Below are 27,601 nucleotides of genomic sequence, written 5' to 3'. Positions count from 1 at the left end.
TTGATAAAACCTGCTAAAACCACTCTTCAGTCATCTTGGAAGTCTACTGTGTTTTGTTTGTAAACAAAACACAATACGCTTGTGCCCAAGCTCGCTCGTGATCAGTCTGTCTCTTTCATGCTTCAAGGAAGTAATTCCCCTTCTGCTTTCTTTCGTACTGTTTTCATATACCGCTCCCCTGACCAACTTAGTGACGAAACGGCCTCACCTAATACCATAGACCCGTCTTGGTTTAAATTAGCTGTAGAAATACAAATTATTCTGTAGATATAGTAAGATGGTAACCCTGAGCTCAATGTCATCAAAGCGAATGTAATTTTCAGTGCGAAAGAACAAATACATTTTTAGTGTGTTAACATCTGATTGTTGACAGCCGGTAGTCGGCGCGAGCGTGTGAAATAAAAACATTGGTCAATGTGTTTTCGTAACAGATTTTACATCGCTTATAAGAATCGAACAGAAGTCTAGGAAATATGTTATCACATTTAAGATTCACCAACAGAAAACGTCAATATCTACGACTTCTATTTAATTCATCAAAACCACCTAATGTTTCATCATGTTCTGCAAGCTCCAGTCTAGACACTCCTGAAGTTGATGTTTCGCTGAGTACGGGGTTTGTATCACTTGTTAGAATTTATCGCTGCAATGCAAACATGTCTTATTAACTGTTGTTTTCAGTCGCGTGGTCCGTATTTCTTCCGGCAGGTATGCTCGTTTTGCCAATGGAAGTGCCGTGGTCACTGTGGGCGATACAGCAGTGATGGTGACGGCAGTTGCCAAACAGAAACCCTCGAGCGCAAGCGGTTCATTCCTGCCGCTTATGGTGGACTATCGTCAGAAGGCGGCAGCGGCCGGCAGGATTCCCACCAACTTTTTGCGACGAGAGCTAGGTCCTTCCGAGAAGGAAATCCTCGCAGCACGTTTGGTCGACCGATCTGTAAGGCCGTTGTTTCCAGCGGAGTTTCGATGCGACACACAGCTTGTGTGCAACATGCTAGCCATTGATGCGAGTAATTTGCCGGATGTGCAGGCAATCAATGCCGCCTCGGCGGCACTCGCTTTGAGTGATATCCCGTGGAATGGTCCGATTGGGGCGGTCCGAGTCGGACTGGTCGATAGCGAGATCATTATTAACCCCACCAGGAGGGAACTTCAGTGTTCCTCGCTGGATCTAATCGTAGCGGCAACAAAGCAGAATTTGGTCGTCATGCTTGAAGGCCGGGGGAATGTTGTGAATGAGAACGATTTCCGGATGGCTGTGAAGAAAGGAACCCAGGAAGCTCAGTTGATTATCTATGGTATCGAGAGGTTGCAGAGAGCGTTTGGGAAGCCCAAGAGAGCGCTGGAACAGGTGCCTGATGTCGATCAGGAGATCGAGGCAGCTGTGAGAACTATGGCAGAGATGAGGCTTCGGGAGATTTTCAACGATTTCGCTCATGACAAAATTAGCCGTGATCAGGCGATCACAAACACGAGAGTGGACACAATCGATAAGGTGTGGTCCAGCTATCCAAGTGTGGATCCAATGCTTATTACAGAATACTTCAACCGGTTTGTAAAAACAGTTTTCCGAGGGTTGGTTTTTGAGGATGACCGGCGCTGTGATGGGCGCTTGATGGACGACTTAAGGAGAATCTCGTGCTCTGTGAATATCCATAAACCATTGCATGGTTCGGCGCTTTTCCAGCGAGGACAAACTCAGGTATTCGCAACGGTTGCACTGGATTCTCCCGAGAGTGCGCTAAAGCTAGATCCTATCACTTCTCTGGACACAGGTATCAAGTCGAAGAATTTCTTCCTCCACTATGAGTTCCCACCGTACGCGACTGGAGAAACTGGAAAAATTGGCCCTGTTGGTCGACGGGAAATAGGCCACGGAGCCCTCGCAGAGAAAGGTCTTCTCCCCATCATTCCAAATCAACATCCGTTCACGATAAGACTGACCGCCGAAGTGCTGGAATCGAATGGGTCCAGTTCGATGGCGACTGTTTGTGCCGGTTCGATGGCACTGATGGATGCGGGCATACCGGTGCAAGAAGCCGCAGCTGGTGTTGCCATCGGATTGATCACAAAGTATGAAAATAACGATACCAAACATCTCGAAGATTATCGGATACTGACGGATTTACTCGGAATCGAGGATTACATGGGCGATATGGACATGAAGGTGGCGGGAACGCGAAAAGGCATGACTGCAATCCAAGCCGATATCAAAGTTCCCGGGATACCGTTAAAGGTTCGTAGTAAATTCCTTAACATTTTTGAAAACGCCGGTATCTGTTTCTCAATTCGTAGGTAGTTATGGAATCACTTCAAAAGGCGATGGAAGCCCGACACAAAATCCTCGACATAATGAACGAAACAATTGGCAACACGCGAACGATGAAAAAAGACTGTTGGCCCGTAACGGATAAGCTGCTGATTGAACCACATCAGCGCACTAAACTTTTGGGGCCGGGGGGAATGAACGTGCGGCGATTGTACCTGGAAACCGGAGTTCAGGTGACGCAGGAAGACGAGAACACATTCCGGATATTTGCTCCGTCGGACGCCGCCATGCACGAGGCGAAAGAGTTTTTGGAACATTTGATGAAGACGGAGAAAATTCCTGACCTGGAGTTCGGGGCGATCTATACGGCAAAGATTGTTGAGCTGAGGGACACCGGAGTGATGGTGACGCTGTATCCGTCGATGCCACCGACTTTGCTGCACAACTCGCAGTTGGATCAACGAAAGGTAAGTCGTAGACAGTAGGTTTGAAGTATTTGCGCAGATTCTATGCTCACCTTAAATTCGAAACCGTTAATTATTCATGGAAGTACACATTTTGGTATAAGGTAAATGATTTTGGTTTGTCCAGTCGAAAATATGATCATGGTTTGTTCACTTTTTTTAATGAGTTTGAATAGTTTTATAGTATACTACCTGACCCGGCAAACTTCGTCCCGCCCAACATTTGTTTTTTGTTATCAACGCCTTCAAACATTCACTTTTTTTTACTTTGAGCAAGTTCATGGGTCCAATCGCAGAACTGTTCATTGATTGATCTTCTAATCTACCCCATTGAATTTACCTTTTACTGTAAAATTCCTGGTATTTCTAACAAAACTCATCATTATAATATCAGATTATTTTCAGACATAATTCTTGTTCAAGATTTTTCAACCACTTGCAAATAACATGTTTCTCCGTTACATGGAATAAATGTTTTATACAGAATAAAGACAGCCCTAAATCGGACAATTCTTTCCTCGAGTTCTGCTGTTATCAACACATTCGGCGATATTTTTTTATTGGTATAGATAGAAGAAGATATAGGAGTGCGTTTCATCACATTAAAATCCATTTCCAGTTTCGAACAAAGATCAAATTCGCTAGCGCAAACATCAAATGAACTAACAGCACTTGTCACTATGTAATTGTAGAACATATGGGGATTTAATTTTCCGAATTATCCCTTTTTCCTTCAGAGTTTTCCGAAAATTTAAAATTGTCATGTTTGGTTGGAATATTTTGGTTGAAATATGTGTAATATTTTTATGAGACTCCCTCTCCATTCCAGAGGAGGGAGAGGTGTCATACCATCATACCAACATTCCCCCTCCCCCATCAGAAAGGTGGGAGGAGTGTTAAATTTCTTTAGAAATGTTTCTTGCCCCAATTTTGATTCAGTTTGCTTGATTAGTTCTTGAATTATGCAGAAATTTGTGTTTCATTCGTATGGCAGCTAAACCATAGGTAAACCATGTAATTAACGCATTCATTAGTTCAATTCTAATCATTAGTTGTCCGATTCACTAATGTTGGTTTGTCCACATGGTTTTTATGGCAACCCGCTTGGTGCGCTGCAGTTTATTTATTGCGTCCTTCGCGCATAGCATGAATAAAGATTCTCTGTGTTGAGTGTGTTGAGGTGAACACTTCTAAAATGCCCCAAAAAGGCAATATTCTGAAGAAAGCAGTGTTTGAATTTCGATCAATATCGAATGATGCACAATGTGTCATGCAAGTAACCTCTCACGAACATATAACCAAATATGAGTGGATCATTCAGATACTTGTATGAATGACAGTAATCACTTGTGTTACACTAAATGATTAACCCCATGCCGTGCGATTTAATTTCCAACAACAGGGTCCAAACACGAACACATTGAGTCGTTCCGATACTCTGCTGAATGTGTGTATCTTACTTACGATCGTAGCAGTTCCGCATCATCACACGCCTGAAGCATGTATCCCATGTATCCATTTCACATCGATAGACAACGAGTGAGGTTCGATGTTGTACGTTCTGGCACAGTCTAATCACAACGAGTGTGGTTCGACGTTATACGTGAAGGGGTTAAAACCAAGAGAGGAACGAAGAATGTTGATTACATATTCGAGCTGTACCAAACATCGCACACCATTTTCGAAGCCTGCATACAGGTTTGAACCGCATATTTCGTCCTTTTTTACTATAGCAAAAACCACTGCACAGACAAGTGCAAAGCAGTAAACGATACAAGGAAAATTACGTCATCATTCGGAGAGCGGAGAGCAACGAAAAAAAAGAGCTAAAACGAGAGGGTTTTTGTGTCTCACTGGAGCGGTGTTGCTAGTAAAACTCTGAGACGAGACATGACAATAGGGGGGCGATTCCGGACTACTTTTTCTGTCAAACACGGACCACTTGCAACTCGGCTTCTGAATGGCTGGTGAGGAAAATAATTGACAAAGATAAATATACAAAAACAGGATTTCCAACATTTTAACAGTGTTGCTAAATATATTCAAAATTGAAAAATAGTTGCATTCACATTTCAATTTAGCGATAATTTCTATAATAGATCCTTTGTATATTTTCGTTTCTATTACGTCCGGTGTTCAGTTCCCGAATTGATTGATTGATTCTTTGTTTTTAAGAGGCTTTAAACTTTACAGTTCATTCGCCTCTAATGCAGTTCCCGAAGAGAATGAAACATTGCATCGGAATTTCCACCCTACATCTTTTCGGAATTTTTCTGTCATCTAGCATAGCATAATAGCAGCGGCCTAGCAGAGAAGAGCATTCAATTATTTTCCAATCGTAAATCATTTAACAATAAAATTAGAATCAAATAACAAATAACAACCAAGGCAGCAGAAAAAGTATTTAAAATCATATTGGAACCTGAATAAACCATACATACCTACAAAAAAAACCTGAATAAACACTAATTTGGGAATGTATTATTTTATCAATATTTCAGCACTGTTAGTATTTGAACGGTATCAAAGTTAAATTATAAGGCCTTATTTCCATATACACTCCACGGTGAAAACGAAATGAAATGTATCCGCGATGACAACGATACGGTGTCGATATCTGGATACGAAATGAGATTTTAACAGGTCTTACTACTCGGCCCGAAGGCACTCTCAAATTGCTAAAACCTGAATGAAAATTTTTACTTGGCCTTATTTATTTACTTGAAGCACGTCTTTCTTACCTTAACTTGACCTGTTTTCACTAATGCCCCTAATGCGATTTCATATTTCGGAATATAATTTCCATTGTCAAGAAGAAATGGAAGGTCTCATCATTCACTATGCAGATGGGAGAGTTGTTAGATATAGCTCGTAAATATGAAAAAAGAGATGGTTGATACCATCCAGGTTGTGTTTTGCTGACTACCAATTGCTACACTGCTGACATGTTCTTTCCCGCTGACTTATTTTGATGATGTATAGTGAAATATAGAACAACGAATTTTGTTCTGTTCTGTCGAGGAAAGTTTTTGCTTCATCGACGGTGTAATCATAGTCGAATTCAATATTCATGTCATCCACATTATCACTAAAATTAGATGAAGCCGAAATTCGATATGATGTCGATGCTGTTTCACTGTTCACCAATTTTTGGGCTGAACAATCTTTTCGTCGCTTTGATAGCAAATTCATCAATCAAACGAGATGTATCGGATATATACGTAGCACTCGGTACTACGGTCGTGTGTTCACGAAAGGGTCACAATTTTCAAGTTGTTCTTGTATTGCGAGCGAGTTGAGCGCCGTTGTTTTGCACGGAGAAAAGACTCTCCAGACAATCTTGGACGAGTTGTTATGGATATCATTATTATATTATAGATATGGGTATTTAAAAGACTTATTTCAATAATGCAAAATTAATTTTGATATGCAAAATCATTAAACTCGCACCAACCAAATGTTACGATTCATGAAAACAGAAATTCCAAAATCCGAAATTTTATAATCTTATAATCTTTTATAATTTATAATCTTCATGTCATCGCCGACATCGGACGACAAAGAAGAGTAAGAAGCCAGTTGTCTGATCTTATCTTAGTCTAGCACTTGGTCGAAGAAAATGCAGAAAGATGAGTAAGAAGCCAGTTGTCACGTCTTGTCTTAGGTAAAACTATGCGGTATATATGAATTTATATATTTGAAGGGATAGCAGCGTTAAACATGGAAAATGTGATCTGACTACCCTTCCCTTAGCCTCTATCGAGCTAAATAATCATATAGTTTGCACTCTCTGAGACTTAAAAATCAGGATCTGCTACATTAGTTGAATATGAATCATTCGCTTTGCATAGTCCGTATGATCCTGCTATTTCATGATGTATGGAGAGGTTCGATATGTACCGTGAAGTACCCATATACCGCTCAGCTAAGGCAACATTTAACTTTTGTGTACTCTAAAAATTACTGCTCACGCGTATATAATATTCTTAAATGTGCTACTTGCTTGGCATTCGTTTCACTACTGATGAACATACGGATGAAAGCGTTGCTGTATTCAAACCACCTATAATGATGGAAAATATTTTGCACCTTTCGGTCCTTATTCCAACCGGGAAAAACGTCATTTTCCTAATTCCGTTAATTGGTGTTCCTAATTCCAATAATCAAATTGTTACAATAATGAATCGTTTTAAATAGCAGATTTGATGATGTTTTATGTTGTAAAAAATTCAATGAGTCGAAATCAATAATCGAATGAATTACAGTGGTAATATGTGGTTTATTTATTGGCAACACAGCTTGTGATAAAGATGCTTCACTGGATTTTCCAATAAGATCAGAGTAATTAACAGCATCAGCATCAACAACAGATTGTAGGTTCGTCATTCTATCCACAGCTTTTGAGTTGTCTGAAAAAGCTGACGTCCAGCAGCTAGATGATTTGAATGAAATTTCGTGGAAGACAAACCAGGATTATGTTTTTTTTTTCGTGCACAGCAGCATCGTTTCATAAGATACATGTTACTTATGTCAATTTTGAAAGAGAGTAATAGCGAACGATATTTTCTGCTGAACAAGCCAAAGATAAAAAAAACATCACCGGCTGCGTTTCCACAAAACGGTGCAGTGTAAGATTCTCGATCAGTGTTAACTTCTTTTGCCTGGGCGTTTTTTGGCCGGAACCAGCTAAAACCAGTTCTTTTGTAGGTACTGTTGTTTCATCCAAATTGAACATCTGTTCCGAAAATTTCAACACATTGGACAGCGCTTTTTCTTCGAAATACTCATGGATTTTGTGAAACCAGCTCCTGATTGGTTGCTTGGGAACAGATGCCGTTGAATGAACCCATTGATCCATTTACGAGCTGGTATCCCGTTTTTAAATCAATTGGAACAAGCTGATTTTCTCACTTAATGTACTACGTTTAACAGTAATCTCTTTGTGTTCACGGGGAATCCAGCTTTTGCTTTGGCTAACAGCCATTCAACTATTAGTCCTTCTGTGGCATCGAGAACGGTTGTTTTTCCAGGACGTGGTCTGGAATACTTTCCCAAGACTTTCTCGCGCTGTGTTGAATACGGAATTCCGTACTTTCGAAAGGGAAATCCGGTTCTCGCCATCCAACTATCCAACTGTATGTTAGCGAATTCGTTTTTGTTCAGTTTCAACCCCAGTGCCGCACTAACTGCTGTCAAAACGTTTTTTTATTCACTCAGTTTCGCACTCAGTGTCGCACTAGTTCGCCCCGAAAACTGTTAGTTTTGCACTGAGATGTTTCACGGGTTGGCACTCGGGTTCACCAATACAACTATACTGAACTGTCAAATTCCGAATATTATTTTGGAAAATCTAAAAATAAAGACTATGAAAATGGAAAACCTGCTGCTTTTGTTTTTGTATTATTGGAAGCGTAATCCAATTCGGATTCTGATTTTGAAGAGTATATTCGAGTAGACGGCATTAAGCTACGTGTGCTTTCATTGGGAGGTGAAAATAATGATGGATATTCAGGTGGAATAAATTTCAAAATCAAAATTATGAATGAAAATTTACTTTAACGTATCGAATATTTATTTTATGTGATTAAATAAAAGTTTTTTTTCCGATATCAGCAGAATATTGAACGAAAACTGTGTCTAATGATGGTTTTATATTATAATAGTAATTATTTGTGGAACAAACAGGAAATGCATCGACAAATGGTTAAGTGAGTGTCAGAACTACATGTGTTAGGTAATCAAACAATATTTACTTTGATATGTTTACACTGCACTTGGCCCTTCTGATCTGATGGAGAACAATTTACCTCCCAAGTAGGGATTGTTAACCGGTTTTACCGTTACCGGTTTTATCGGTAATACCGGGCCATTTTCCATTACCGAATTACCGGTCATTTTACAATCAATAACCGGTAATATCGGTTATATTTATTTTTACACTATAAAGAATATTTGCCTTTATGCCGCTTTGAAATATTACTCGAGAATCAAATAAAATCGAAAAAAAACACGCCGATTCTAGGTTCTCTGAACTTCAGTTCAAAAATCGCTACCCGATCTGAAAACGAAACAAAAGATAAGCTTCAGTGATGAAGAACTGACAGCGATGAAGGAATTGGTTGATGCCCTCAAACCAGTTCTGGTCGCTGTTGAACCCTTAATGAAGCTGATGCCAGATTGCACTTTATGCTAGAGCAGCTATCGGAGCAACCATCAGGAACTTTGAAGCAGCTGCTGGAAGTCCTGATTGGAAGGATTGCAGAAAAACGTTTCGTATATGCAGATTTGTTTCCGTACATGAATAATCATTCTGCTCGTGGTGGTAACACAATTCATGATGATTTTGGCGTCTTCTATCCAATGTCACGGACTGCATTGATCAAACAGGCATTTCAAATTGTTCCTGACTAAATCAAATTTGACGATAATGATATTGATTCAGCAGCTGGACAACAGGAGGAAGAAATCCTGCGAAACCTGCAGAACAGTTGAGCATCAACTTGAACGACGATTGCAACAATGAAAAGTATCAACGTCCAGTCCAAGTTCAACGTCAATTAACGGATTGATGAAAAGCCTCGGACAAGAGTTTTCGTACAGAGGGCATCAGAGGCAAATACATGACAATCAGGGTTGCCACATTTAACTCTGTATTTTTTTTGGTAAAAATCTGTATACCTGTATTATTAGCAAAAAAAATCTGCATAAAAAATCTGTATCGAAAAATTAAGGAAAACAAAAATGAAATGTAGGTTTATTTTGTTGAAGTCGTATCAATTCAACAAAGTAAATCATAAAAAGGTTCTATTCTTCTAATCCTCTGAATTGTATGTTGTTTATACACTTTGCTTTAAAACTTTTCGTCCATATCATCCTTGAAGCTCCTCCTTGAGCCGATACATAGTTTTTCGCTTCCAAAATAGTGTCTGTAATTGTGGGGGCAAACCGATTTCCGGTTTTCGTTGGCATGCGAAAATACTTGCTCTACAGACGCTGATGAATGTTATCAAAAAGGCGCCTTTCGACATCCAACAGCTGGGACCAAATTATTCCTGACTCACTCAATTTTTGCCCAATAAGATTCGTCTTGAGTAGCCTGAATTCGTTCCCCAAGCCTAGTCTATTACTTCAACAAATTGTGGAATTTGGCGTATCAAATTATTTAGGTTTGGTAATTTGACGAAAATTTGAAGGGTTTATCAAGGCCGTAGTTTTGATAACCGGATCGCTGAAATCAAATTTGAAATTTCTTTGAAATCTGTTTCACGAGTTTAATATAGAAATCACAACAAATCGAATTGAAGGTCAGCTTCCTAGCTACATCCAATATTTTTTCAGCTTCTTCTTCCCGATACCAACGTAAACATTCTCAGGCTTCTTCAGAACGTGTTCAAAATCTTTCACATTATAATCAGCATTAACGAATCGTTGCACGTAGCTCTGAAATCATAAGTTACCCGACATGATCAACAATAATATATTTGTCTCATTATAAAGTTCGCAAAATTGAGAACTTTCTGATTGAAAAGTGGAATGACTTCATTGATGAGCGATAGAACAATGTTTAGGAACAGCATAACCGATTTAGTCATAGGACAGTTTAAATGAGTGTATGGTGTATGGTGGATGTATGGTGGATTGATTATGGTCATACTTGACTTGGAATGAATAGAATAGTTTAAGCTCTTCGATTCGCTCAAGATTTCGCTTAACAACTGCCTCCAATGAAAGCCATATTGTTGCGTTGTGTTCTACTTTTTTTTTGTGAATCAAGGTATCAATGTATGCGCAGTAATAAATTCAATATTTAAAATTGAATTTAAAAAAATTCTATATTTTTGCTGAAAATCTGTAATTCTGTATATACAGATTCTGTATCTGAGATTTGGCGAGAAATCTGTAAAATACAGAATATTCTGTATATGTTGCAACCCGGATGACAATGGTATTCGATACTCTTCGTGCGGTACACCCTACATAATTGGACTCTGAACGGGCGTTTTCCTCTTTTGGAAATTTTGTTAATGAGATCCGATCGAGATTAGAAGTCAACCAAATTAACATTCTCTGTGTCCTTAAGTATTACTTTAACACTAGGTTTACACGTCATTTTCACGCATTTCGAATTGTATATGGAAAATTACAAAAATCGGCTGCATTTATATTCCATCTCCACATATTCCACTTTTATGAATTGATCGAGGTAAGTAATTGATCGCGTGTTCGTAGAGATAGGTATATAAGAAACGTCCGCAAACCTAGTGTTAATCAGCAAAAACTTGCAAAATGTTTATTTGTAAACTGATCATTATAAATAAAAGTCGTTCCTTCATTTTAAATTTTAGTAGGTTTTTTACCGATAATTTACCGGTTTTACCGGTAATAAAATTTTCATTACCGAATAACCGGTTATTGAAATTTTGGCACGGTAATGCAATCCCTACTCCCAAGCACTAATATCACCACCAGACGTCGACACTGTACATTTGCCATCGTAAATATAAACAAATCAGACTATATAACGTACACCATCAAACCACCGCATTCGTGAAACTGAAAACGTTTTTTTATTACAGAGTCAGTTTGGCACTGACTCAGTTTTAAAAACGAATTCGCTAATAGTTAGCAGAGAAGAGAAGTGGAACTTGAGAGAAAAAAGTGGCAACGATTTGTGGCAAGAAAATGTAAACAGTGAAAAAATTGACAGATAGTTTACGCTCTAAAAATTGAACATAATGTTAAGATGTCTCTAAAAGGGTAGGAGACATCATATATAAGGTGGGAGGTTCGTATATAATGTTATTAATGTTAGCATCATCATGATAAACACGGCGAATGGGATAGAAATTACGAACCGAAATTGAATAAATATACATATAGACGCTAAAACGCTTTTATCGGTTTATGTATAATGCATTATCAAAATAAATCCATATGTATTTTAATCATAACTTGCTGTGCTATTCATAACAACATTTATGATCGTATTCCACCAATGATGACAAATGTGTAATTTACGAATGAAGCTTCGCCATAGAAACTGAACATTGAATAAAAAAAATTAAAATGTGGTAAGAGCATCAGTTGAAATATTTTAAAGCATTCTCATCGGAATAAATTGAATGATACAATAATTATACGACTAAATAATGTAGGTATGCTTAAAAAACAACATAAAAATATGATTTCTGATTATTTTTTTTTTCAGTTTTGAACACACCCCATAAAAAGCTATTTTTATTTTTTAAAATACCCTCTGTTGGTATTGTATCTAGAATTTACAAGGTAATAAAACGTTCACGTCAATTAGTTTCTAGTAATCAGTTTTTTAGTTGCAGGGGAAATTAACACCAAACTATATTTTTTTAGTATTATATATAGATTCCATGTCAAACCGACATAGTGGTTCTCAGATTTTCGTGTAAATTGGTAGTTTTGTTCCTTTTCGTTAAATATTAGATCCCATTCCATTTTAGGGTGGTTCGAAAAATCTAGTTTTCTCCTTTTTTCCAAAAATATTTTTTTTTAGATTCATATCTTTTGAACTACTAAACCGATTCAGATGATCGACATATCAAATTGGCCAATTAGCCAGTTTTTTTAAAATACTATACTTGCAAAAAAAATAATTTTGTTTTCTTGATTATTGATCGTAATTGTTCTTTATTGTTTTCATTCAAGGGCGTTATGTTTTTTAACATTTTTTCTCGAAATCTGAGGATTGTTTTTAAATTATGATTTTTCAAAATTAACCGATGGTTCAAAAAATCATTTTTCTTCTTTTTTTCCAAAAATCACGTTTTTAAAAAAATCATAACTTTTGATCTACTGAATCGATTCATATAATCGACATAGTTAATTGAGGTCAATAATTTCACACTTGCAAAAAAATTTTTTTTTAATTTATGAAAAACAGATACAATGATAATCACGAAAACAAAATTAATTTTTACGCAAGTGCAATATTTTTCCAAAAATTCTTGGCTTTAATTTGATATATCGATCATCTGAATCGCTCTAGCAGTTCAAATGTTATGAATTTTTGAGAATAGGAAAAAGGGGAAGAAATTAATATTCCGAACTATCGGTTAACTCTAAAAAATTATAACTCAAAAAAGAAAAAAGAATATATCAAATATTGAGTAAACATATAAATGTGTAAAAAAATCCTCAGTTTTCAAGAAAAAATATAGAAAAATATAGCGCCGTTGGTCTCGAAACCATGTAAACTATAAAAACGGATACAATCAAGAATTACGAAAACAAAATTCAAATTTCTTGGAAGTTTGATATTTTCCCAAAAAGACTAGCTAATTTACTTCAATTTGATGTATCGATCATCTGAATCGGCTTAGTGGTTCAAAAGTTATGAGTTTTTGATCAAAGTCATTTTGGGAAAAAGTGAAAAAATCGAATCACCCAAAAATATATTTTTGTCGTTCATGAGTTTGTTTATTTTAAGTTACTGCTTGGCATGTTTGCGGATAACGGAAAGATATGATATGTTGGTTTGAAAGTTAAGAATTGGAAAAAAATATAAAATTCATGTGAATGGAGACAACTTTTGTGTACAGCACATGCCACTAGGGCCTTTTACTGATTAAGTAAGTAAGATTTCTTACAAAACGTCATAACTTTACAACCATTGAGTCGATTTCAAAAATCGTCATATCAAATGAAATCTTATTCTTTTATGAATCAACTTTAATCTGTCATTCACACAAACTCAAAAATTAAATACTACAGAAAAACTTTAATTATAACGCTTAGAGAATTTGCGACTTTATTTTCCACAATTCGCTCTTTCACACCAAATTTTTATCTTGTCGCAATTTTAAACCTCTCAAATTGAATTGTTAAAATGATAGGTCAAAGAACGAAAAGCAGGAGAAATTAACAAATAATGGAGGGTAAATAATAAAGCAATATTAATCATGGATTTTTAATAACCATCTTAGAAAAATATTGAAAAAAAACATTCCTTTTTTAATTTCTCTTTCAAATTTTTATAAAATTGCACTGAATAGTTAAATAAGAGCAATATTAATATTTGAATAAACTTATGTAATTATAAACATGTTTATATAAACCTTCCCATCTTCTCATTCTTCATTAAAGACCTTGCGTCAAGACAGCCAGAAATCCATACACTCTCAAATCAAGTGTGCCTGAAAAAATTATATTCTTCACGTAAACAAGCGATGAAAATGTGGACACTTTTTAGTCAGTGAATTGTATGGAGTTCCACTGCTGTGTAGTTAGGCTTAACTAATAGTACTTGGTTGCCAAATTTTTAAAATAATTATAGTTTTGCAAGTATACACAAAAACAATGTATCAGAAAAAATGAGGAAGCTAGTGTGAAAAACAGTATTTTATGTCAAGTGGGTGGTATTATGCACTGGCTGGTATAAGGGAGGTTCAGGGTATATGTTAGAGGTAAAGAAGAAAATAAACTTCCTGCACCGAAAGCGTATATGATGGATTTGAATACGTGCTGGTGTATCATGAAGTGCGAACCGATGCAGAGTTGTCTCGTTCTATTTTGTGTCGTGATTTGTAGCACGTAACAACAAAAGAATGCCGCTGGGGGAAATGATTTCCGTAATGCCGCTGGGGGAAATGACGTTCCGTATCTATTTGAACGAACGAAAGCGATTTTTATGAATGGATCAATATGATGACAGTAAACTCAAACAATGATAAATGCAACATTTACTTTAAAATTCGATTTTTGACGTGGGACTACGTCTAACCGGAATATATGGAGGGTAAAATGAAAACCTAAACACAGAACATGCAGGAAAAAATGAAAGATTTCGAATGCTTATAGCTCGAACATTTCGTACTGGATAGGAGAGATGTTTGCATCACTTGATAGGGAATATTTCTACGCATCTATCGCAACTAACAAAATGTTGTTTTTCATTAGATAAACAATTGAATAACTGTAAAATATTAGGCGTTATCTAAACGCCCTAACTGCATCGTTTTGATTGGCCCGATTTACGGTTTCCCTAACACAGCCATCAAAACCAAGCAGCCTTGGGGAAATCGGCATTGCAAATACATGAAAGTAGGGGGACTTTTGTTCTCATCGAAAAATGTTCCCTAACACAGACTTTAAAACCAAGCAGCGAAATCGGCATTGCAAACACACGAAAGAGCCTAGAGGCGAGTGAACTGAAAAGTTTAAACCCTCTTAAAGCCAAAAAGAAGAAAAACAACACACGAAAGTAGGGGGAGCTTTTGTTCCCACCGAAATGTGTTCCCTAATAGAGATTTCTAAACCAAGGTGCCTGGAGAAATCGGTATTTCAAATTCATGCAAGTCGGGGGTATTTTGTTCCGACTGGAATGTGTTTCCCTAACACAGACTTCAAATCCATGAAGCGTGGGGAAATCGGCATTGCGAATTCATACAAATCGGGGGTATTTTTGTTCCGATTGAAATGTGTTTCCCTAACACAGACTTCAAAACCGTGGTTTCTGGGGAAATCGGCTCTGCAAATAAATGCAAACTGCGAGTACTTTTGTCCTCGCTTGCCTTTGTGCAGAGTGGAATATGTCTGTCCTAACATGATCTTCTAAACTTAGGAACCTGGGAAAATCGTGCAGCCACTAGAAGCGAATGAACTTCCCAGTTTCAAGCAAATTCGAGATTCGAGAAGTATGTACACTTTTGGGATGTAAACTTCAGAGGGAAATGTAAAATAAAATAATCGTTTGATAATTTTTTTGTTGTCTTTATTGGAAAGATTTTCAGCCTTAGGCTGGTTCATCAAACGTTTGATAATTCTTCCGTACATATATTTTGTTCTAGTCATCATACCAAACGTAAAAGGTCCGTCATTAAATTTACTTGTAACGAAGAACAATCAATCACAATAAATGAATTGACTTTACACGGCATTTGTTCATTTTTTTCACTCACAGAGCAAATATATTGAACTCAATTGAATTTGGAAACTGTTTCATTCAATCAAGAATTTAATCAATACAAACGAATGATTGCTCAGCTAAGGTAGTTCCACGTGAACCTTGCGGTTATATCATAGATATAACCCACTAATTTTTTTCATTCAAAAATGGGGATTTCTAAAACCGGACAAAAACCATGATAATTTTTTGAACAAACCATGATCATAATTTCTCTTTGAGGAAAATCATTGAAAAACATAAAAATTAGAATAATTTCAACGCCTTATGGTAGTATTAGCAACTAGAGACTTGGGGCTTTTCAACAAACCCAAACTCGTATTGATTATATGAGATTTTCATGAAGAAAAATTGATTTGTATTTACTAGTTGCGTGAAAACACCCTAAACCGTACAAACCAAGATCATTTACCCTATATCATAGTTACTACCCACCCATTTTTTCCAGAGCTCAAAAACTGCATTGAAAGCAAGCTATTAAAATCACAAAAATTCTTAAATTTGCTCGAAAGTACGAAATGTTTTGCCTCAGAATGTGCGCGAAGTAAACATAGTGCAGAGCTTGCACTGAGCTTGCAAAAGGGCAAATCAGAAAAGAAATATTGAATACGACTTACCGCGTCGGTTTTCATAACGTTATGTGGAAATTTGTTGTGTATGATTGAATCACATGTTTCCATGTGTTACCAAATAGGCGTGCGCGTCATGATGGAGGGCACAATCTAATCGGCGCTCCGATGTGAAGAGGCATTTCTGGAGGATCGGCCGCAACGTGAAGATTTGGTTAGTAGTAGACCGGAATCTGTTTGTAAGTGGCGATAGTCGACGGAAGATGATTTGGAAAAGCGCAAAAAGCGCAACGTCGGCCCCTAGATACCGACGCGGGGCTCAATATGTTAATGTGGGATAACCCTGCAGACTTTCAAACATACATACAAACAGGTCAAGCTGAGTGGAACCATTTGAAAAAGTAATTGGTTGATTGGAGACTGCGGCTATGTTCTGTGGCGTTTTTCATGATCTACTGTGTTCTAGTAGTCGAGCACTTTCATTTGATACCCATATACCCTTATCCGTCATTTTGTAGCGGCCGCCATCTTGGATTTTCAAGATCATGGAATACGCAGTTTTATAGTGACTGCAGAGATAAAGGTGTGTTCCAAATTTTAGATCAATTTTAGAAAATTATAGGAGGTTGTGTCCAGTTTTGCGATTGGCACGCGAACCCAAAAAACTCACAACATTCTAGCACGACATTCACTATGGTTTAGCTTGATATTCCTCAAATAATTATGTGGCGCACAACCTTAATGCCTGCTCCGCCATAACGTCAGTTCGATGTAATGATGTAATGTCAAAGGCACCAATGAAGCCCTTATGATGACGGAAAACAAGCGATGTTAACTGCTTCGAATAAAGACAAAAATTTAAATATTTGCCTCAGCAGAGATCCATTATTCGTACCCTAGCGCAAATATTCCTCTTCCGTTATCTCCCTCTTTGCTCACATTTATTATCGCGGCTGCATAATTTGCACCACCAAACAATCGTCCATGATAGCATCAAAATATTAGGTGATTGTTGCATCGCGACAGGGCCAATGTGCGTGTGAGCAGATACAAATGGGCTTATGCATACGGGTTATGAAACACGCACGTACGCACACAAAGTCATATATCGATGGCTTTGTGTGCGTATAAATATACACACACTTATCTCCACTTTGCACTCTTCTTAACAAAAGCCCTTTCTATTAATATTGTCGGTCTCGATTAGCTTAGATGTCATCCTTGGTGGAGATAGTTTTGCTACTGTCAGTAAAAACCAAATCAGACACAAAATTCCTGAACATTTATTTTCTTGGTGAGCCGATGATAGCCTAGTTTGATGATTCCCCACACAATTGTGTAGTTCAGAAACTTAATGGAATGTTTGATGTAATGATGGGTATGCCAGAGACATCAGCGAGTAAGTAATTCGATCGCGCCCACAGCTCAATCCGAAACGAAGACATGTGATGACGCAAAACAAGGAAGACCAAGCGATTTTTATTGCTTCGTATCTAGAACGATACTGTAAGTTTGCCTCAGCGAGATCCAATATTTATGCTCTAGGTCAATATTCCCCTTCGTTCTTTCTCTTCTTTTCATTCACGGAGAGTTTAAATCATTCCCCTTCGTTGATTGCCGATAAGTTGCTCGTTATTGGCGGTGTGGGTAGGGAAGCGCACAAATGAGCAGAATAAATGTATGGCAAAATTGAAGTGATTCTAGTTTTCATCAATTTAAACCGTTTACACACCAGGGAGTTATAACATATAGCGTAAAAACAAATCTTAGAGACTTTCCGATTCGTTTGGTATGCAAATCGTCAAAATCCGTTCGCGGCAAAAATAGTTATTGACGTTAACTTTATTTCATTAAAACGTGACCTGTCTTCTGATTTGGCACCCTTAATGAAAGTATAATTTTTTTTTGTTCTTTGTTCTATACATTTTAATTGGCCAGCTAACGCTTTACATCTTTATTCATCTTAATTTGCATAATAGAATGCTAGGTACTCCTGTTTATTTTTATTATATCTAATTTTTTTAATGATAAATATTTGTATTGTTTTAATTGTTATAATAAAACTACCTACTTAACCTGAGACCTTCAACTACTATATACGAGGGTCACTATTTATATTTCGGGAATAGGAACAAAAACAAAAAGTTAAGCTGCGAATATATTTTTATTGTTTTTCAAAGTACTCGCCACGATGATCGATACACTTTCCGCTTAAACCAATTTTCAAAGCATTTATTCCAATCGACACGAGCCTTTTTTTTTGAGCGATTGTCAAATTATGTGGGATCCAACGTGAACATAATTTTCGCACAACTAAGTGTTCATGTAAAATCGCATATATGCTGGTGGAACTAATGCTTAGGGATGCCTCAATCTCACAATAGGTTACATGACGATCTTGCTTAATCATTTCGTGCACAGCATCGATGTTTTCTGGCACTACAGTCGATTTTGGACGACCTTCACGAAACTCGTCGGACAGCGAACTACGACCACGATTGAATTCACTATACCAGCGATACACAGTGGTTTTTGATGGAGCTTCATCGCCAAAAGTCAAATTAAGTTGATTGACGCACTCTTGTTGTCATAATCCACGTCGAAAGTCGTAAAAAATCATCGCACGTAAATGTTCACGATTCAGTTCCATTTTTTTTGCCGAGACCAAACTTTCAACTAAATATAAAATAAACAAATAGCGTCCGTATGACAAAATGTTCTGAGTACGTATGACGTCAAAAATGTCAAACTTAACGATGGAACCGTCAGATGGACTCACATGACATCAGTGTTGCCAATTCCCGAAATATAAATAGTGACCCTCGTATAAATTCCGTACAATTTCATGCACGGAAGAGGAGCACCTCTCTCCAAACTTTTGTATGAAGTTGTCAAACTTTACTTCTAGGGTATCCAGACTGGCTCTTTCACGAACCTCGATTGTTCTCGTCCAGGGTGGCAAATTCAGTATGATTTTAAGAATCGCGTTGGAGTTTCAGCATGTGTGTTCGGGCACAGCCCTTTCAAACAGGAACCGCATATTCAATGGCAGGATAGAATATCTGTTTATAGACAGCCATCTCATTCTTTAAACAAGGTTTCGAGTTCCTGCAAATTAAAGGATACAAGAACCGAAGTAAAATGTTACATTTGTTGACGGTTTTATCAACGTGAGATTTGAAAATTAGATGACTGTTTAATGTGAGTTCTAAATAGGTGATTTCTTTGGACCATTCAATAGGGGAGTCTCCAAACCGAATTCTCACGTTGTCAGCGGGAACAAGTTTAGGAGATCTTGAATGCGGGAAAAGGATAGTCTGGGTCTTCGCCGCATTGATAACAATTTTCTAACTTGTGTAATATTCTGTTAGAGCATCCAGGCCGCCCTGTAGTTTGCGAGTCAGAGCGCTGATTAAACGACCCTTAAACATAATCGCGGTGTCATCAGTGAATTGAGACAGTGTTCCATTACCGGGAAGTGGTGGAATGTCTGCAGTGTATATGTTATATAAAATGGGCCCAAGGATGCTTCCTTGAGGCACACCAGCATTTATGTTGAATTGCTCTGAACACACATTATGCAGGGACACCCGGAATGATCTATCAGAGAGATAATTTTTAATTATCTTTATCAAATACATCGGAAAATTGTATTGATGTAGCTTGGACACCAGACCATCATGCTATACGTTGTCGAAGGCCCTTTCAATGTCCAAGAGCGCCATTGCTGTCGTCTTGGATACCGACCTGTTCCGCTGAATGATGTTAACAACTCTAGTGAGTTGATGTATGGTGGATCTTCCCGTACGGAACCCAAACTGTTCCTCAGGAAAGACACCATGTTCATCTGCGAAAGAAAGAATTCGGGTTTGAATACACTTCTCGAAAAGCTTGGAGAAGGCAGAGAGTAAACTGATGGGTCGATAACTCTTAGGGACAGAAGGATCTTTTTCCGGTTTCAGGACTGGGATGACTTTTGCTAACTTCTACACTGAAGGGAAGTAATAAGAATCTAATCAGCAGTGACTCCTGACCCCTCCGGAATAAAGCTTTCCGATCGTTCGACCACAGAGACTCCCTCAATGACGGCATGCTCGTGGAACTGATGATGTTATTCCCGAGATTGTGAGACGACACAAACTGTTGCCCTAACGCATGGATGTTAATAAAATGTTACCTTCATGTGAACCTCCAGATGAGAAGAGCGGAGGCACAGGCTTTGGTTTCTTTTTCAGAACTTTAGGAATTTGACGGAGTTTATCACGAAATTCCCTATTTCGAAGCTCTCGAATCGTTTCCTGGATTACCCTAGTTAGATTGGTATACGTTATCTTTTTGTTCCGAACGCCAGTACGCTGGTACTGACGTCGATACATATTTCGTAAACGAATATTGTGTTTGGTTGTGCTATCTATTTGGAGAGAGGTACTCACCTGATGTTGTTGAAGCGGAACCGCCCTGTCACGAGCTGTGGCAATCGCTCATTGAAAGGATTCCAGCGCCAGGTCAATATTCTCCGGAGAATCTAAAGGCTGATCGGCAGTGATGTTATTATCAACAACATGTTGGAACCCGCCCCAATTTGCTCGGTGATAGTTTCGTCCGGAATGATTAGCCACCGTATCAGCAGAGGCACCCAACTTAAGCACCACCGGAAAGGGGTCGGATGATAGTTCCTCGAAGACGAGTGGATCCTCGGAGATGGCCATGTTGGTCAGGAAAATGTCCAGAATAGAGTGAACTCCCGATCTGGAAATTCTTGTTGGACTCCGCAAGGATGATCCCGTTCCGGGTTTGCCTTCGGTTACCCCAAATCTCATGCCGAGCATTCAGGTCTCCTGCGATGACGTATTTTGCCCGCCGCCGAGTAAGCTTGGCCAAGTCGTTCCGTAGCAGTGTGGCTGAACCGTCCCTGATGTTGATTTGCTTAGGACAGTATGCCGCAATGCTGATGATTGGCCCAATCGATGTGCGAACCTCGATACCGATGGCTTCGATGGTTTTGAGCTGGATGTTCGGCAGCAGGCGGCAGACGAAGTTTTGTCTCACAGCAACGGCCACTCCACTTTTATCTGCACTGGTTTTGTCGGAAGAAAGATGTTGATTTCCGGTTTAAGGTGCGTCTCGGTGATGACAGCAACATCGATCTCCTTGTTATTGAGGAAATCTAGTAGCTCGATATGCTTGCTTCCCAGCGAGCAAGCGTTCCAATTTGCAATGCTGGCAGCTTCACGGGACATATTTGCTAATCAGTGAATAAGCCGCTTGCAGCTGCTCAGGTTTAGTTTTGCAGGTACGCATTATTGTGATGATTTCTGACACAAGAGTTATTATCTCCTGTGTGGTGAATAGCGAACTGTCCGTGGTTGTACCAGCGGCCACATCGGCGTATGACATACGAGGGGTGGAGGAGTCCCCTTGATTCGGTTGAGTGGCAGCAGCTGCGAGGCGGGGCTGTGCTGAACGACGATTGTTAAATCACTTCATCTATTTGATTAGTAGCAGGAGATGTATTGATGTTACACTGACTGTTGAGGGGAAGCGGTTGTGATTTCGGGACCTGATGGCGTTGCTGGAAAGCTGGATACTCCGCATCCGAGGTGATCGGTGGGGGACGAACGTTACGCTTGCGTCCACCAGGCTGGTTGGATGTTGTCGCCTTTTGTCGGATGGTGATGAATTCAGCTCGCTTAGGGCAGGATCGGTTGGATGCTTGGTGTTCACCGTCACAATTAGCACACTTCGGCTTTTGGTCATCAGCTAGACCACAGGACGCCGTGAAATGATTCCCAGCACATTTACCACAGCGAGTCTGCATGTAGCAATTTTTGGTACCGTGTCCGAACTTTTGGCAGTTCGTACACAGTATGACATCTTGGTGCTGGGGACGACAGCTCCCATGATACCATGATGCGGATTAAATCACTGATGTTTTTGAGCGAGCTGATGTTGGTAGTGCCCTTGACGAAGTGTACTAGGAACAGCTGGTTCCACGTGTTGTTGTTTGGGCGACGAGTCATCGCGAAGACGTTCTCCGGTTTCAAACCAAGATTGGACAGCTCAGCTTTAACTTCCTCCGGGCTGACAGGCGGTAGTCCACGTAAAACCAACTTCAGATGTTTCGCCGCTTGCATATCGTGCGTGTAAAACTGTACGTCTTCGGTTTTCAGGTAGGCCCCGACTTGTTGATACTCCTTTAGGCTGGAGCATACGATTTTGATGCCCACGCTACACAGCTTGAATTGCGGCTTGAGATGTTGTAGGGAAAGCTCAGACTCGAGTTTCATTAAGTCCATCCTAGATGTGAACAGCGGGGGAACGCGCTCCTTTTTTAAGACGGCATCGTTGCTTCCAGTGTCCTCTGGGAGCACCGAATATTGATTGGTCTACCTGTCTTTAGCTATAAGAGAGAGTGGTAAAAAAACAAAAATTCAAAACTACCTGTCTTTAGCTATAAGCGAGAGTGGTAAAAAATTACGTGTTGTCGAAACGAATGACATACACAGAATGATCACCTTAATGAAAGACGTAGTTCTACGTCTACGTCTACCCGATATGTAAGCGTAGAATAGTTCATAACTTGTCAAGGTTTAAACGTTGTACATCCCATTTTCATGTATTACATTTTCATGAAGTTATAGCATTTCAAAAACAGCTGAAATTAAGACTACGCACTTTGTTCCACTAATTTTTTGTCGAGTGTATTACAAACGGATTTTCTAGAGCCACCATTTGGTGTATTGAATGATTTGATTTTCTGAATACACACAAAAATGCAATATATTTGTAGTATTTAGAAAGTATAAAAACCACAACCAACAATTGATATCTTCGATTGCACTAACGTTCTCAGTGGAACTTTTGCCTTCTCAACGGTGGTATTACTTGCGTCTTTTTTTATTAGTAGTACTGAGATTTCTTATGTCAAATAACACACACCTTGAATGTATTCTGGAGTGGCAAACTCTAGGATACGCGTGACTTTAGTGCAAGTCGGAAGAAATTTCTTTGACGAAAAATCCCCCCTACCAGAACGGGAAACGAACCCGAACTTCCGGCATGATAATGTTTTACGCTAACCACTCGGCCACAGGAGCACATCTGGAGGCACACCCGATATATGAGTCATATAAAATCCCCCTATCGGAAGTACAGTTATAGGCTCTTCTTCTTATGGATTCCCGTCGCTACTTTAACAACAATATTTGTTTTTGTTCAATAAATAGATACAGGTACTTCTGAGAAGATGGGATTTTCTTGATGTTTCACGATCGGGATACAACGAATGAAATCGATTAAACTGATATCGCTGTGACTGGAATGCAGCGTGAGCTGCACTTCAATCTGAAGTGTACATAACAACGTCTTCCGTCAACGGATACTATTCGCGCGTAAACAATGCAAAACTAATCAAACTGAATCTGCCATTTTCATTACAGATTGCCCACCCATCGGCGTTGGGACTGGAGGAGGGAACTGAAATTCAAGTCAAGTACTTTGGTCGCGATCCGGTGTCCGGGTTTATGCGATTATCTCGCAAGGTTCTCCAGGGGCCAGCAAGCAGTGCGGTCAAGAATTTGGACCGATCGGCGCTGAACTCGAATGGGAATGGTGCCAGCGCAACGAATGGTTCCAGTGGCAAGACGAAAAATGGGGTCGACGAAAGATCGTAGCTACTGTTGGATAAATTCTGTATTCGATTAGCGCTATGATAAATAATGAAAGCCTGTATAAAGTTCAGTAAGAGTATTTTAAGCTTAATCTTATTTTCTTTTATAAATTTGTTGATGACAACATTTTAGTAGTTCTCCGGAACAATCAATGCGATTCCGGCAGCAACGAGCTGTTGCTTGCTCAGTCCCGGTCCAATATCTATGCCGATTTGACAAATAAGATTGTCTCGGGAGATATTGCTGTAGAGGGGAATTTCAAATAGACCCTCTGATGATTTACTATTTGAAACGAGCTCTGATCCTGATGATGGTTCCACAATGTAGTCTAAGTAGAATGATCCGGTGTACGTTGAACCAGTCTGTTGTTGGGTGCCATGCTGGATACTCAACTTACCGTTGTTCAGGAAACCTCCGTCAATCTGAATTGAGATAATTTATAAGTATTTTCCTGCAAATGATATGATCTCGGGATAACTTACCAGCAACGGAGCGATGGCAAATGCATTCTCTCTTCCACGATCGTCAAAATACGCACGAAGCTTCAACTCGGTGGTGGAAACGCCTAACTCACGGGATTTTATCATTTTCACCGTTGCCAAGAAGGCCTCCACATTGAACAGATTGTTGAAGTTTATCTCCACGATTGGTTTCTCTTCGATCAGTCTGTTGTAGAGTAACTCCGTTTCTTTGGTTTTAAATCCAATTGCCTTGAGGTATTCGATAACGGTTTTGGGCCCACTCCAAATACGGCGCCACTGCAGAGGAACCTGATTGTCACAGAGAGTGGTCAGTAGCGTTCTGTCCTTCCCTGCGAAGGTGGCGATTTCTTTCAGCGAGTTTTTGAACATCTGCATGCAGCTGTCAATCAAGCTGTACAAATTGCTGGCGATTGTTAATTCCAACAGGACAAAAATCATCCATGGATCCTGCTTGTTCTTGTTACGCTCGATGAGGCTCTCCAAACGGTGGGCGATTGTGCCGCTCTGTAATTGGGCAAATTTTAACGGAGTGTTCTTGGAAATTAATAGAACCTTATCAGCATGTACCATCAGTTTATTCCACAAGTTGATGAGAGGCTTAATCCGTTTGTCGAGATTCTGGGCGCTACCGCCGCTGAAATATTTCTGCCGTAGCTCCTTCAACGTGTTTCTACAGAATATGACATCCCGGGAGGCGTTGGTGGACGCTGGGATGCCGTACAAACTCGGACTGTCGGTATCCGGGAGCTGCTCAACTACTTGGATGTAGTCCTGGTGGGAGAAAATTTATATTTTTGGTTGTGCTGTTATCAAACTGGTATTTAAGTACGACTCTGTTATAGACCCATTATTGCCTGCGCTTCCATGGAGAAAAATGGACAAATTTCACCAGTTTTTTATGCGCTATCAATGGAATTGCGGAAGTTATGACGGAAAACAGTAATACAACTGCGCTCCATGATTTGTGCGCACTGGGAGCTCCATCCCGTTGTGAAGAAAGTGGACATCGTCAAGTACATTGAGTCCGCTGGATACGCCCGCTCCGGTATCTATGATATCCTTACATTTCTGAAGAAGAATGAGAGCCTTGAACGGAAGCCTGGATCCGGTCGTCCGACGGTGCTACGCGGTCGTAAACTGCAGCTAAAGCTAAAACAGAAGACGGAGGGCTTTGGGACTTTGGGCCGGGAGATCGGAGCAACGGGCCAGGCAGTGAAAAAATACCTAGTGGAGATGGACATCATAATGCGGAAACGTAAGGGTGGGTTTAGACTAGTGATATATTCATGTGAAGAAATATGATGAGATTTATAGAAATCGCATCAGCCGTTTACACTAGCATGAACTTCTATAATGAATATATTCATATTTTCGGTGAATTTATTCACCTGAAGTAGAACTGCATCCAACTTTAGTGATTTCTCACCAGTGAGAAATTCACAAGCATTTACATATGCTGAAATTATTCAAGTTATATATACCTCGAATAATCATATCATATTTATTCTCACCCGTTTACACCTATTTTCAGGTGAATAAATCCATCTATAGCTATAGATCTCCCTAGTGTAAACCCGCCATAAGTATAGACTGGCCGTGTTGGAACAGCAATCCAGAAATAAAGGCTGAAAGTGATGAAGAATGATTGTTTCCCCGGGAAAGCGGAACGTCGCGGTCGTCATGGACGTCGAGACATATTCAACGCTGGATGGCAACGACTAGCAAGGATCCAGCTATTTTAAGTTCCCCGCAATGAAGGAAAGTTCCGACGTGAAGTACATCTCCCACACAAGGTTCCCAAAGAAGGTGCTTCTGTGGCTAACCATCAGCGAAAAGAGGATGCCAAAGCCGCTCTTTTCCGTTCGGGTCTTTCGGTGAACGGGGAGATTTACAGCACAAAGTGCCTGTCGGAAGTTGCCTCATTCATCCAAACATATCATCCGAATTAGGATGTGATGTTTTGGCCGGACCTAGCCTCCAACCAACCAACGAAGAAGTTGCTGGAGGAGGAGATGAACCGCTTGAAGATAGATGTTGCTCCGAAATCCGCTAACCCTCCGAACGTCCCCTAGCTGCGTCACATCGACAATTTCTGTGCAAATCTGAAGCGGAGGGTCTACTTCAACAATTGTATAGCGAAAACGAATAAGGAACTAATAAAGTTAAGAAGGACCTGAGTTTTGAGGTTTCGGGCATTGAGTTTTGATGTCCACCGTTCACCAGGGCGGACCACACCATGATTAGTGTATTCTATTCTATTTCGAGTGAGTATTATTTAGCGAGAAATTCGATCTTTAATTGTCGAACTTTAACGATTTTGGTGTAGTGTGTAGTATACTAGACTTTGCTACACCCATGTCACAAACAGCAAACATCCAATTTTGGTATTGCCAAATGACTCAGTATAATCTATCTTGCAAAACTTTTCCCAAACTTCAGTGCGAAACCTTCTCATCAAAAAATACTACTCCAAATTATTCCTCCACATAGAAAAATCCCAATCCATTACTCACCGGGTGTATAAGTAAGAAAAAATTATAGGAGGTTGTGTCCAAGATACGACCGCATTGTTGACGTAGAACTACGTTGTTATTTTATATAAGTCGCTTGTTTATACCTTCGGATATTATTCTATAATGCTGTGAAATTTTAGAAACAACTGCTTAGTAGAATAATCTCTGAAATGATTTTTTCATTGTAGAATCAGTTAACGATAATAGATTGATGATTCATTCTTGCCCTCGCAAAACAATCGTATGTCGCAATTTATTTCATGTCAATGCATTGAAAATTTACCTCGAAGGCTATTCCGGTGGCCTTTTTCGAAATTGACATAGACTCGGCTACAGTCGACTATATACATGTTGCACCAGCACCATTATTCCATATCTCATAACTACATCAATATATCTTTGGCACCGCATGTAAACAACAACAATGACAACACTTGCAAGTATCAAATATTAGGCTGTCAAAAAAGTCCTGCGGTATTTTTTTTGAATTTTCATTTGTTCATAAAATTAGTTACAATCATCTGTTTTATGTCAAATAAGCGCCGTTTTGTTCGATGACTTGTTCCCAACGAGATGCCAACTTCATAATACCCCTGTTATAGAAGCTCGCTTCCTTATTGGCAAAAACACGGATAGCCAATTTTCACAGGCCTCTTTTGTGGCTAACTTCTGACTACCTAGCTCGTTCGCCATG

At 39.2% G+C, this 27,601-nt stretch overlaps 2 protein-coding genes across 2 annotated transcripts in view; one reads left to right on the top strand and one right to left on the bottom strand.

Annotated features, from left to right (window-relative positions):
• The first annotated feature begins 362 nt into the window (after positions 1–362).
• LOC129768587 (polyribonucleotide nucleotidyltransferase 1, mitochondrial) lies at positions 363–24,001 on the top strand. The gene is made up of 4 exons (XM_055770333.1): positions 363–616; positions 682–2,239; positions 2,299–2,739; positions 23,682–24,001. The coding sequence occupies exons 1-4, from the start codon at positions 474–476 to the stop codon at positions 23,913–23,915; spliced, it is 2,376 nt and encodes a 791-aa protein (XP_055626308.1). The 5' UTR covers positions 363–473; the 3' UTR covers positions 23,916–24,001.
• The window catches only part of LOC129768586 (cytoplasmic dynein 2 heavy chain 1), a 35,392-nt gene continuing 31,764 nt past the window's right edge, over positions 23,974–27,601 (bottom strand). The window contains exons 11-13 of the mRNA XM_055770332.1: positions 24,962–25,165; positions 24,395–24,898; positions 23,974–24,334 (exon numbers count right to left, since the gene is read on the bottom strand). Coding sequence (XP_055626307.1) covers positions 24,041–24,334; positions 24,395–24,898; positions 24,962–25,165 — 1,002 coding nt within the window. The 3' untranslated portion in view covers positions 23,974–24,040. The remainder of the gene's footprint in view (positions 24,335–24,394; positions 24,899–24,961; positions 25,166–27,601) is intronic.

Source organism: Toxorhynchites rutilus, chromosome 2, assembly GCF_029784135.1.
Source record: "Toxorhynchites rutilus septentrionalis strain SRP chromosome 2, ASM2978413v1, whole genome shotgun sequence".
NCBI classification, from domain to species: Eukaryota; Metazoa; Arthropoda; class Insecta; order Diptera; family Culicidae; genus Toxorhynchites; species Toxorhynchites rutilus.
The sequence above is the reverse complement of the archived record's forward strand: the minus strand, read 5'-3'. Positions and strand labels throughout refer to the sequence as shown.